Source organism: Acomys minous (assembly GCF_964271855.1).
Source record: "Acomys minous genome assembly, chromosome: 12".
NCBI classification, from domain to species: domain Eukaryota; kingdom Metazoa; phylum Chordata; class Mammalia; order Rodentia; family Muridae; genus Acomys; species Acomys minous.
Window position 1 is genome coordinate 6,680,123 of NC_140493.1, and position 13,363 is coordinate 6,693,485.

A 13,363-nucleotide genomic window follows, 5' to 3' on the forward strand; every position below is an offset into this window, starting at 1 on the left:
GACTGTGTGAGAGTATGTGCATGTGAATGCAGTTGCCTGTGGAGACCAGAAGAGGGCATCAGGTTTCCTGGAGCTGGGGTTAATCTGAAATTGCGAGCCTCTTAAAGTGGGAGCTGGGCGTTGAACTTGGGTAATCCAGAAGAGCAGCAAGCATCTCTCTGGCCCCATAGCTGCCATTTCTTCTTCTTCTTCTTCTTCTTCTTCTTCTTCTTCTTCTTCTTCTTCTTCTTCTTCTTTTTCTTCTTCTTCTTCTTCTCCTCTTCCTCCTCCTCCTCCTCCTCCTCCTCCTCCTCCTCTTCCTCCTCTTCTTATCTGCCATTTATCATCATCATCATCATCATCATCATCATCATTTTGGTTTTTTGAGACAGGGTTTATCTGATCTGGAACTCTGTAAACTAGGCCTCAGAATCACAGAGCTCAAATCTATTTCTTGAATCCAAGTGTTTGCTTACACTGCCATGGATCACTCAAAGCAAGCATCCTTCCAATGAGCAAAAATTCGCAAATCAAGGGATCTTCTGAACAGTCTAAATCTGTCTCTGTCTTTTTGTGTTCGATACAATGCAGGGTCCTTGGCTAAAAGTCTTTGCTTTCACAGTTCCATGCTCTTCGTGTGCTGTGATCTTGGAGCATTCTGTAGTCACTGCTGACCTCCACATAACAGTGACTAAGTAGGACATTTTGATTTTATGACAAAGCTACATTCTTAAAGCGATGTTACCTTGAGGGCCTTAAAGTGAGTCATTTGTAGCACTGAATTTTATAAGCTGTACTTATAAACTGTTGGGCTTTTAGGTGGTTGTCACTTGGGGTAGGTGGAAAGAACACCCCTCCTCACCCAGGCGTGGGCCTCAGGCAGGGTGAACTCACCTCCCTGCAGACGCCGACCACCCCATAGCTGGTGCAGGAGAGCGCTAGGTGACGTTTCGTGGAATTTTTCCTAATCTCTCAAAGTCAGTGCCTTGCAGTTCTTTTTCTTTTACCTCAGTTTATTTCTTCTCCTTTACTGACATAATTCTTTTCTGGCTTTGTCAGTTTGGGCTGTCCTGAGACAAGAAACCAGGGCTTTGTGTATGCCAGGCAAGAGCTTGGCCATGCCCCAGCCTCAGCCCTTCATTTCTGCCTCTGACAATTAAACACGGCATGAAGCAAATAAAAGCAAACAAATATATATATATGCTAATTTTATTAAAGGCCCCACTGAGTGACCTGGATGTCTTCACTGTTGCATCCAGTCATCCTTGGTTTGAGCTCTGCTTGCCCTTCGCTCTTCCCGTAGCTAGCTCACATTTGTGGGAAGGTGAAGCCAAGCACGTCACTCTGAGAGAAGTTCCCCAAGCACCTGCCCTTCTTCCTGTCAGTGCCTCTTTGGAGGGAACTAGAGAAAATGTGAAAGACGATCTTGATCCTCTAGCTTTGCCTGAACATCTCCCAGAGACAGTAAGAATCATTTCTGAGGTTTAATTAATCACCGAGTAGAGCCACTTGGGCATTCAAATGCTTTGTTTTGTTTGTTTGTTTGTTTTTAATGCCCCAAGTTTTGCCAGATAATGAGAAGTTTAAGCTTAAATGACCAGCCTTCTAAATAGCCTATTAGACCTTTGTCAGACATTTCAATATACGTATGAAACACTGAAAGGCTGGTTAAAATGCAGATTCTAATTCAGGAAGTCTGGAGTGGGTCCTGAGACTTGTTTTCTAGTAAGATGGAGGAGTGACACACCATACAGTTTGGGAGCCAAACTGAGTAGCCAGCTCTTAATACTGCCTATGGCTGAGATCCTTGGGAAAGGGAAGTACCGTAATATCCAGAGATTACCGTACTTACCATAGTAGCTGATACAGGGCAGACCCGGCAAATTGCTGATGAAACAGAGAGGAGGATGAAGGAGGGCTGGAGAGAGACATCATAGCTTTGGGTTTAGTCCTGTATTGAATTTCTGTGATTTTTCTCTGAGAGGCTGACCTAACCGCCTGAGACAGGTTACAGGGCTGTCAGGGATAAGCCAAGCTGTGCATTTGATACATTAAGAACGCAGCCTGTGTGTGCAGTCACCTGTGTAGGTTCAGACTCTAGGTCAGCAGTTCAGGAATTAACAACGTAACTTCAATCCAGTTATTTCATTGCTCTAAGCTCGTACCATGCCCCGCTCATTGCTATGAAAATAGATGAGCCGCATCCGTGGAGAACCCTTCGCCGGGGGAGTGTCTGACCTGGCCAGTTCTGAGCCTCTTAGTCTGAGAAGTGTCTGCATAAATAGGATGGCCGCCCTCTCTCTTTGCCGAGCACTTCCTTCTCCACCTAACGCAGGAGTGATATGTGTTGGGTTTTAACGACTGCTGTTACTGCTGTCCTAAGGGTGGTGAAATGTTTGTGGGTTATCCTAAACTTACCCACCAAACTCTGAGCTGGTTTTCTGTTGATCTACTTTTTCCTTCACGCCTGTGCGTAATTATTTATTATGAGCCAGGAACACGGTTTGATTCAGTTTGATTTTGAAAAAGAACTTCATGTCATTATTATTATTATACCCAGAATCAACTTGAGAGAACCTTTGAAAAATTATCTTTGTTTTAATTTTTTTCCCTAATTTTTCTATATTTTGGGGGGGGGCAAGGAGAAACATGTCAGCAAATTCTTCTTTTGCTTCTGTTCCTTTCCCCTGTGGTCAGTGGGGTTTGGGGCCAAATAAGGGTTTGTCCACCCTCAGGCTTCCTTTTCAGGCTTCTTGCTTGCTTCTGTTTATGTGCCTGCTGATGTCCCATCCATAGTTCTTGATCTTGTGTGTGCGCATATGTATATATGTGTGTGTACATGTGTGTGCACGTATGTATATGTGTGTGTACATGTGTGTGTATGTGTGTGCACATGTGTGTGTATGTGTGTGCATGATGTGTATATATGTATTTATGTATGTATATATATGTGTGTGTATATGTATATGTATGTATTCTTTGAGACAGTGACTTGCTCTGTAGCCCAGGCTAGCTGGAACTCACTGAGTATCCCAGGTTGGCCAGGAATTCAGTCCTCCCACCCTAGTGCTCCTGTTACAGGGCACATGCCACCACACTGGGCCTGATCCCTTTTTATCTGTTCTTTTTTTTTCCCTTCCCTTCCTTTTCTGTGCAGAATATCTGCACAATGGCGGGGATGGGGGAGGCCTAGGAACCAGCATTTAAGTTCAGCAGGTTCACGCTTCCTCATCTCTTGTGTTGTGATTCCTGAGACCAAGTGCCTAATCTAGTAAGAACCCGGCTCACAGAGAGCCCAGCCCAGACTATGTGTTGCAACAAAACATCCTTGACTGGTCTGCCCATTTACTTTTAATTTCAAATAAAAGCTTTATATTGCTTGCTTCTTCTCACATTGTATCTGAATGTGACGCCTAAGTCCCTTTTTTAAAAGCCTTGTCACTAAATCATCTGTTGGAGGCTCCCGTTTCACTGTTTTATTCACAGAGCAGTTGACTACTTGATGGTCTATCAAATTCCACTTTATGGGTACAGACTGACCCACTGTAAAGTCCTTTTTAATAATAAGTTTGTCATCTTAAGATCACTTGTCATGGATACCTTCTCCAACAGTACTTTTTAAGTCAATAAAAATAAGTTTTATGTCAATTTCAGTGCCAGAAGTCAGTGATTTTAAACAGCCAGTTGCCTTAAAAAAAATTGTTGAGATAAAACTTGCGGTGGAAGCTGCCTGACCTAGTTGTTTGAGTGGAATTTTCCATTACAAATAAGAGAGGTTGGTTTTCTCTCTCTTTTTTAAGTTTACAGGAATACAAAGTTAAGATTTAAAAACCAGAGAGAAGAAAAAGCAATAAAGAGAGTAAAGGGACGTTTATTTCATTCTAGAGAGGTGGTTCTCAGCCTTCCTGACACTGCAGCCCTTTACTACAGTTCTTCATGATATGATGAACTGCCCAAGCATAAAATTGTTTTTGTTGTTACTTTATAGCTGTAATTTTGCTAGTGTTATAAATTGCTTTGCAAATAATTGACATGCAGGATATCTGATACGGGACCCTTGTGAAAGACTCAGAGGTTGAGAACCACTGCTCTAGAGTCTGCAGTGCTAACCCTGCTAGCCTGAGCTTGATTCCTGGGACCCACATGGGAGACACACACACACACACACACACACACACACACACACACACACACACACACACAAAATTAAGTACTTCAATCTTACATAGCAAATCAATAAATGAAATGAAATACTTCTGTCTTACATAGCTAAATTTCCCTGTAGCCTAAGTTAGTTCCTAATGCCTGATTACTAATAGAAGATGCTTGTTTAGTTACAGGCAGGCTCCTCTGAGTTGCTGTGTGTGAAGGTGCACACTTTGGTAGCCAGGTGACACTGAGCAGCACTACAGGCAGTGTAGTAAATAGGTCAGAAAACTCAGTTCACACTGGAAGGTCAGGAGCCTTGGTGATAGTTTGAGGGGTCCAAATTGGCCAGTGGGGACTTCAGGGAGGGGACACTTGGGAGAGCAGATTCTGGCTGTTGCCTTTTTTCTGGCTTTTACTGGTCTTGATTACAACCACAGCCACACTGGGGAGGATCCTCTTGAGCCGTATAGGGGAAGCTGTGATTGAACACTGAGGCAAAAACCAGATTCAGTATTTGAAATACCCAGTGGGGAAGCCAACTGTGGTGGTTGGAATGAGAATGGTGCCCAGGGACTCATATGTTTGAATGCTTGGTCTCCATTGGTGGAACTGTTTGGGAAAGGATTAGGAGGTGTGGCCTTGGAGGAGGTGTGGCCTTGGAGGAGGTGTGGCCTTGGAGGAGGTGTGGCCTTAGAGGAGGTGTGGCCTTGGAGGAGGAGGTGTGTCACTGAGGGTGGGCTTTGAGGCTTTAAAAGCCCACACCATTCTCAGTCAGTTCTCTCTCTGCCTCAGGATGTAAGCTCTCAGCTATCGCTCTACCACCATGCCTGCCTGCTGGTTGCCATGATACCTACTACGGTGGTCAGGGACTCTATCCCTTTGGAACCTTGAGCCTCCCAGTTAGACACTTTCTTTGTAAGTTGCCTTCAACTTATCACAGCATTAGAAAATCACCATAACACCAGTAGAGATTTTTTGAGCAACCTACTGCCATGCAGCAGGGCGTGAGGCAGGAGAGACAGAATCAGCTTTTAGTGTACATTAATGGCCGTGACTTGTAAGTTTGTATCATTTGTCCTGTTCTGCAGAGGCCTCACTATTCATCCCCTCCTTTTTCATGTTTGAGCCTTATAGGCATAAGGTTACTGTGTAATTCAAATGCTGATTTCTGTACCTCCCCGTATCTGGTTGCAATCCTTGTTCTGAGAGTCTCCTGTCTCAATGTTATGGGAACACTGCTCCCCAATTGTCTCCAGATATGCCAATATAGCAGTTTATAGCCAATCGCTGAGCAGGGGACGGAATAGAGCTGGACTTCCTGCCATCCAGGGGAGGAGGAGTTAGAGGAGGAAGAGGGTGTTCAGCCATGGGAGGGGACCAGGTATGAGGAGAGGAGCTGGAGCAGGGAAAACGGCCAAGTGCAAGCATCTCTGGGATGTAGGCTGGGTGGAAATCAGATTAGCTTAGAGGGTTAAGAATAAAGTAATAACTGCTTGTTATTGTGTTGTGAAGCTTATTGCTAAACAGATATACAAGAGTCTCAGTTATTTGGTTGATAGCCGGGTTAAGAGAGAAACTGAGGCACAAACCCAGTTTTTATTAGAGTCTGATGAATGCCCTTCCTGCAACAGTGCCTCCTGTCAGTCCACCCCTGTTTAGGAGTTTATTTACAATGTTATTTATTTATTATAAGGTAAATAACTGATATGCAGGATATCTGGTATGTGACCCCTGGGAAAGGGTCATTTGCCTCCCCTCCCTCCAAAGGGGACTCAACCCAAAGGTTGTAAATATTATCCTGTCAGGCCACTCTCACACCCCTTCTCTGCCCAGCTGTCCTCTGTCACCAGCTCTGGGAGTTCTGTCAGACCTGCAACTGAGGTGTTCCCTAGCAGGCAGATTTATTAGTGCTATGATTTACTTGGGGTGGAAATGTGTGGGCTTTTCCTTTGCTTAAAAAAAAATGGGAATTCTTTTTGGAAAACAAGCATTCTCTGTAAGAGAGGCACACAGGAATCTTGTGGCACCAGCATACCACAGAGACAAGCTTGTTATTAAAATTAGCCTGGTTGGGTCTAACACGTAGCAACACTTACACAGAAGCTAGACAAGCCCAGCACCCACGTGCCCTTGGGCTGCCTTTTCCTGCCTCACCACAGCCAGGTCTATAAGCCTTCATGCTGTGGAAAGATTTAAAACACTGGGGACAAAATCAGAGCCACATCACGCGTCAGGGGCAGTGCTATCCAGCTATCTCAAAAGTCCAGTTGTCCTGCTGAGAGCAAGCAGTTTCAATTCTCTGGCTTCTGCCTCTGGATTTTTTGTTGTTGTTGTTTTGTTTTGTTTTGTTTTGTTTTGTTTTTCCCCTCACTCTCCCCAATTACTGCTTTTGGCTTCTCTGGATTCTAATCTCATCTTCAATTTGGACATTTCTAACATTCCTACACCAGCGTTAGCTGGTGTGGTCTTTTCTCTCCATTGGAGCATGATCATTTGAGTGTCAGGAGACCGGTGTTTTCCTCCCCAGGCAGAGCAGGCTCTGTAGACTGCATCTTCTAGCAAGCAAGGGTCTGCGTGCCTAGCAGCCTCTGCCTTATTCTAATGAGATGATACAAGCTTAAACAGGTAATAGCAGAGAGAACCAGATTCCTTGAACTATTGGTGAAAGGGGAAGACACTACTGATATCTACAATTCCTTTAAAAGAAACTTTATTGTGAAATGTAGCATCATTTAAAAAAAGTGTCTTAATTACTAAGCACAGCTTAAAGATGTTTCTTTAAATTAGATATAGTGTGTTAACTACTAAGCACAGTTTACAGATGTTTCTTTAAATTAGATCTAGTATGTTAACTACAAAGCACAGTTTAAAGATGTTTCTTTAAATTAGATCTAGGTGGCTTTAAATTTACTAATGAGAAACTTACTGTGATTCATTCTGACAATGACCAGGTCATTAGGATTCTCCAGAAGGGCTGTGGTAGACATGGTTTCTATTGCTGCAATGAAACACCATGACCAAAAAGCAAGTTGGGGAGGAAAGAGTTTCTTTGGCTTAGATTTTCAGATCACAGTCCATCACTGAAGGAAGTCAGGACATGAGCCTGGAGGCCAGAGGTGATGCAGAGGCCATGGAGGGTGCTGCTTACTGCCTTGCTCCTCATGGCTTGCTTAGCCTGCTTTCTTACAGAACTCAGGACCACAGCCCAAGGATGGCTCCACCCACAGTGGGCTAGAACCTCCCACATAAATCACTAACTAAGAAGATGTCCTACAGGCCGGCCTACAGCCCAGATCTAATAAGGTTGTTTTCTTAATTGAGGTTTCCTCTCAGATGACTTTAGCTTGTGTCAAGTTGATATAAACCTAGCTAGCGCAAGGGCCAAAATTCGTTCTTGAAATGCTTTAAGAATATACACAAGGGGACTGGTGAGATGGCTCCATGGGGAAAGGCATTGCCTGAGTCCAGTCCCTGGAATGCATGTAAAGATGAGAAAACTGACTCCAAGCACTGTCCTCTGATGTCCACATATACACTGTGACACATGTACCAAGGCACACGTGTGCATGCCTGTACACACATACAACCCAGTTTGTGGCTAGCCTTTTCCTTAACAGAAACCATTTTGTTATGGTTTTGGGTTTGGTTTGGTTTGGTTTTGAGATGGGGTTTCTTTGTGTAGCCTTGGCTCTCCTGCAACTAGCTCTGTAGACCGGGCTGGCTTCGAATTCACAGAGTTCAACCTACCTCTACCTCCCTGACTGCTGGGATTAAAGGTGTGTGCTACCACCACCTGGCCCAGAAACTTTCTTTTAATGCAGTTTTTTTTTAACCAATTGCAAGTTTATATTGTACAGTTCTGAAATTAACCCTGAATGCACCATGTTAGTTTTGAGGACACTTTGTGTTCTGTGTAGCTGTCATTGTGTTGCATGCTGGGAGTTTCTTCCACTGTCTGGATCTTACCCCATCCCAATTTGCGCCCCTCCCCCTGGAAAGAATTTACCCCTATCGCTCAGGTGTTGGGTTTTCAACTTATTTATATTCTGTCCTCCACAACTGCTGTGAGGCAGCAAGATAGTATTACTTCATTTTACAGATGTGAACCCTAAGGTGACATCCCCAGGCCCTTGGACCTACTCAGTCTAAATTCAGCTTCTGAGATCCCCACACTTTTTTAAATCCCTGGCTTTGATTCTCAACCTGTGGACCACCTGCTGTACTGTGGCTTCCCAGACGGGGCCCTGATGGCTTAGAGAGACCGTCCATAGTCCCCTGGGGCCTGTTCCTGTGTCTTTCACAGAGCTGGTGCTTACTGGATGTTTGATGGTGAAACAGTTGCTGTCTTTTTTTGCAGAGGAGTGGGGGTGAGGTGCGATGGGGGTGGGGGGTGAGGTGGGAGGGGGGTGGGGTGTTTAGTGGCCCTCCATACTGTAGGCACTTTGCTGAAAGCACCAGACATATAGTAGTTTTGATTTTATCTAGTTTTCTACTTAGCAGTAAATAAATAAATAAATCTGCATAAAAGCTAACTCACACTGTGTGTGGTGTTTTAGTTTACTTTGAAAACGATTCAAAATGCGTAGCTCTTTTATAACTTACAGCAGCCTTTCATCTCCTTCGAGATAAGCAAGCGTTCTCTTTGTGGATAGCGGAGTGAAGGGTCTAAAAGTGAACGAGGCGAAGGACCTGCCCTGGGAATGCTTAGAGTTCATTTGATAAAACAAAGATGTAGATGATGCGTGTTGTGTGTGTCACACATGGTAGGGAGAGGTCAAATGAGACGGTTTGTGCAACCAACTGACAACTTGCCACAGTTTGCTGTATGCAGTGTGTTGCTGCTGCTGAGCTCACAGACATTAACATCCATTTAAATGTGTTCTGTGTGTCTTTTCAGCAAATTCATCTCTGACCGGGAAAGTAGAAGGAGTCTCACAAACAGCCATTTGGAGAAAAGGAAATGCGATGAGTATGTAAGTGATGTCAGTGTGCGCATGCGCATGGGCTCTAACAACCACGGGCCTAGGGACAGGGTCACTATATGTGTAGTGCAGAGCATGGACTCTACATGGGGCTAGGGGCAGGGTCTCTCTGTGTGTTGTGCAGAGCACGGACTCTGATAACGGCGAGGCTAGGGACAGGGTCTCTCTGTGTGTAATGCAGAGCACAGACTCTAATACCCACGGGACTAGGGACAGTGTCACTGTGTATGTAGTGCAGTATAAAAGCATATGTAGAGACAGAGAGACAGGTGAGTGACCCCCTGCTAGCTGAACTGTCCCACTCCCTGGACTCAGTTCACCAAGACCCGTTCTGGCAGCCTTCCTCATCTCCACCTCACAGCTGCTAGAGTGCAGGCCACACCAGTCAGAACAGAGATTCCCCACCCTCCCAACCCCCATCCCACCCCTCCCACCCCCCTACCCCCCACCCCCACACCAAAGGCCAAGCAAGTTGCCAGAAGTCCAGCCCCAACCAGGTCAGAGACTCCTTAGTGGATCAGAGGTCGTGTAGGCCTCCAGAAATCCAGACCACACAGCTCAAAAGACCAAAAAGGAAACAAATCAGGAACAAAGCACTCATCCAACAAAAACAAACCCAGAAATTGGCACTTAGACCTATAATCATCCCAAAATCAGTTGCCTAGGCTCTGCTGTAGCACCATCAGAGCCCAGCTCCCCTGGGACAGCAAGACCTGAGTATTTCAGTGCAGCTAAAGCACAAGAAAACAATCTTAAAACTTTATGAAGATGATAGAGGCCCTTAAAGAAGAAATGAAAAAAAGAAACCTTTAAAGAGACCAAGGAAAAGACAAACAAAAATTGGAGGAAATTAATAGATACCTTACAGAAAGCCAAGCCAAACAAACAGGCGAAAGAGACTGTTCAAGACCGGAAAATTGAAATAGAAGCAATAAGGAAAATACAAACTGAGGGAATTCTGGGAATGAGAAACCAAGGTAAGCAAACAGGAACTCCAGATGCAAGCATCACCAGCAGAACACAAGAGAAAGAAGACAGGATCTCAGCCATAGAAGGCATGATGGTAGAAACAGTCATCAGTCAAAGAAAATCTAAAAAAGTTTCTGACACAAAACATCCAGAAAATCTGGGACACCATGAAAAGACCTAAGATTAATAGGAATAGGAGAAGAAGAAGAGTTCCAGCTCAAAGGTCTAGAAAATATTTTCAGCAAAATCATAGAAAATGTCCTTATCCTAAAGAAAGACGTCTGTAAGTATGCAAGAAGCTTATAGAACACTAAGTAGACTGGACCAGAAAAGAAAGATGCCCCCTCACCCACCACAGGATAATCAAAACACTAACTGTATAGAAGGATGAAAGAATATTAAAAGCTGCAAGGGGAAAAGGCTAAGTAACATGTAAGAGGCGGACCTATTAGAATTATACCTGACTTCTCAACAGAGACTCTAAACGCCAAAAGGTCCTGGACTTTAAAAGACTACAGAAAATTCTAGCAGGAAAACTCCAACCCACAGAGGTTAACTACACCCAAGAAAACACAGGAAATAAATAATTCTATACCAATAAAACCAAGGGAAGCAAACACACACACATACACTACCACCTATATCAAAATAACAGAAATTAACAGTCACTGATGATTAATATCTCTCAACATCAATGGACTCAATTCCCCAAGAAAAAGACACAGACTAACAAAAAAGATCCATCATTCTGAAGCTTACAAGAAACACACCCCAACATCAAAGATAGACATTACCTCAGAGTAAAGGACTGGAAAAAGTTTTTCTAATGGACCCAAATGCAAGCTGGTGTGCCATTCTAATATCTAACAAAATAGACTTTTAACCAAAACTACTCAAAAGAGATGGGAAAGAACACTTCATTCTCATCAAAGGAAAAATCCACCAAGCTGTCGTCTCAGTTCTGAATATCTATGCCTCAAGGTGCAAGGGTACCCACATTTATTAAAGAAACATTACTAAAGCTTAAATCATACACTAAACTCCATGCATTAATAGCAAGAGACATCGACACCACTCACACCAATGGAGAGGCCATCAAGACAGAAGCTAAACAGAGAAATAACGAAACTAACAGATGTGGTGATTCAAATGGACCTAGCAGTTATCTTCAGAACTTCCCACCCAAACACAAAAGAATGTACCTTCTTCTCAGAACCTCACAACCTTCTCCAAAATTGACCACGTAGTTGGTCACAAAGCAAGTCTCAACTGATGACGAGAAAATTGAAATAACCCCTTGTGTTTTATCAGATCACCATGGAATAAAGTTGGACTTCAACAACAACAAGAACTGAATCCAAGAACACATCAAAAAGATCATCCACCATGACAAAGTAGGATTCATGCCAGAGACACAGGTATGGTTCAGCATAAGAAAATCTTGTCAGTGTAATCCACATATAAACAAACTGAAAGGAGAAAAAAAACCCACATGATCATCTCATTAGATGCTGAGAAAGTCTTCGACAAAATCCACAACTTCACGATAAAAATCTTGGAGAGATCCGGGATACAAGGCATAAAGACAATATACAGCGAGCCAGTAGCCAGCATCAAATTAAATGGAGAGAAACTTAAAAGCAAGCCCAACCGAAGAATGGATAAAGAAAATGTGGTACATTTACACAATGGAATACTACTCAGCTATTAAAAACAATGACATCATGAAATTTTTGAGCAAATGGATGGAACTAGAAAAGATCACCCTGAGTGAGGTAAACCAGACCCAGAAAGAGATGCATGGTACGTACTCGCAAGTGGATATTAGCTGTAAAGTATAAGATAACTGTGCCATAATCCTCAGACCCAAAGAAGCTCAGTAAAAGGAGGGCACAGCATTTTCACACACACACACACACACACACACACACACACACACACACACACACACACGATTCTCACTGTGAAGGGGAAACAGAATGGACAGTGGTTGGAGGAGGATGGAGGGAGAGAACACTGGGAGAAACAACTGGAATTGGTAGGGAGCATCTCTAGGATGAGCTAGAAACCTAGTAACCTAGTGCAATGGGAACCTCAGGAGTCGATGAGGGTGACCCTAGCTAAGGTTCCCAGCAATGGGGGATATGGGGCCTGAACCGGCCATCTCCTGTAACCAGGCAAGACTTCCAGAGTAGGAATTGAGACACCAACCCAGCCGCCAAACCTTCAACCTACAATTTGTCCTGCCTACAAGATGTGCAGGGGTAAAGGTGGCACAGAAGTTGTGGGAGTGACCAGCCAATGACCGGTCCAGCTTGAGACCCATGCCATGAGAGGGAACCCAGAGGGACAGGAATCAAACACTGGACAGCCCAGGGACCCATGATAGAACCAAACACAAATGACCAAAAAAAAAAAAAAAAAGTAGTCAATGAAATGATTCCTAGAGACATTCTGCTATACTCATGGATTGGTGTCTAGCCCAGTTGTCATCAGAGAAGCTCCTACCGAGAAGCTAATGAAAGTAGATTCCGAGACCCACAGCCAAACGTTAAGGAGAGCTTGCTTGGGGAACCCCAAGGAAGAGGGGCTGACCCAGGCCCTCTGCACATAAGATCCAGTTGTGTAGCTTGGTCTTCATGTGGGACTCCTAACGGAAGCATGAGATGTCTCTGACTCTGTTGCCTGCCTTTGGGACCCTTCCCTCTACTGGATTGCCTTAATAGAAGAGGAAGTGCCTCGTCTTTTTTTCTTAGCTTTTTAATTGACAAAGTTCATATTGTACAACCCAGTCTCAGTCATGTCCCTGTCCCCTCATACCCACCCTCCACCCTTTCAACCTCCCTTGCAGAAGAGGGGGGAAAATATCTCACTGTGGAAGCTGTAGTGTGTCACAGTGTATCCCATAATATATACCCTTTTGTCCACATTTCTTTGCTTGAAAATGTTCGTTGCAACGAGCCATTGGTCTGGTTTGAGGCCTCTGGCTTTTTACATGCTCTCCATACGGGAACCTCACTGGGACTCCTCTCAGATATTCTGTTGTTGGCCTGTGTCATGGAGATCCTGTAGTCTTGGGTCTATAGGACCGGCTCCTTTATACACTCCAGCAGCTCATCAATGGAGGAGATGTTGGGATAGACCAATGCAAAGCCTTGGATCTGAGCCTGAGAGGTAGCTGAGCTGGTCAGCCGGCCAGTTCTCCTGAACCCACACCACCGGGGTGAGCTCTCCTGCCTTGCCTTGGCTGGCCCATCCAGTACCTCAGCCACCAAGGGGCAGTG

General features: G+C 44.3%; 1 protein-coding gene across 4 annotated transcripts in view; it reads left to right on the plus strand.

Moving 5' to 3' along the window:
* Positions 1-13,363, plus strand: part of SLC38A1 (solute carrier family 38 member 1) — a 69,380-nt gene that overhangs the window by 18,699 nt on the left and 37,318 nt on the right. For all 4 annotated transcript variants that reach the window (XM_084747852.1, XM_084747850.1, XM_084747849.1 and 1 more), the window contains one exon: positions 9,026-9,101. In XM_084747852.1, the coding sequence (XP_084603978.1) occupies positions 9,026-9,101 (76 nt within the window). The remainder of the gene's footprint in view (positions 1-9,025; positions 9,102-13,363) is intronic.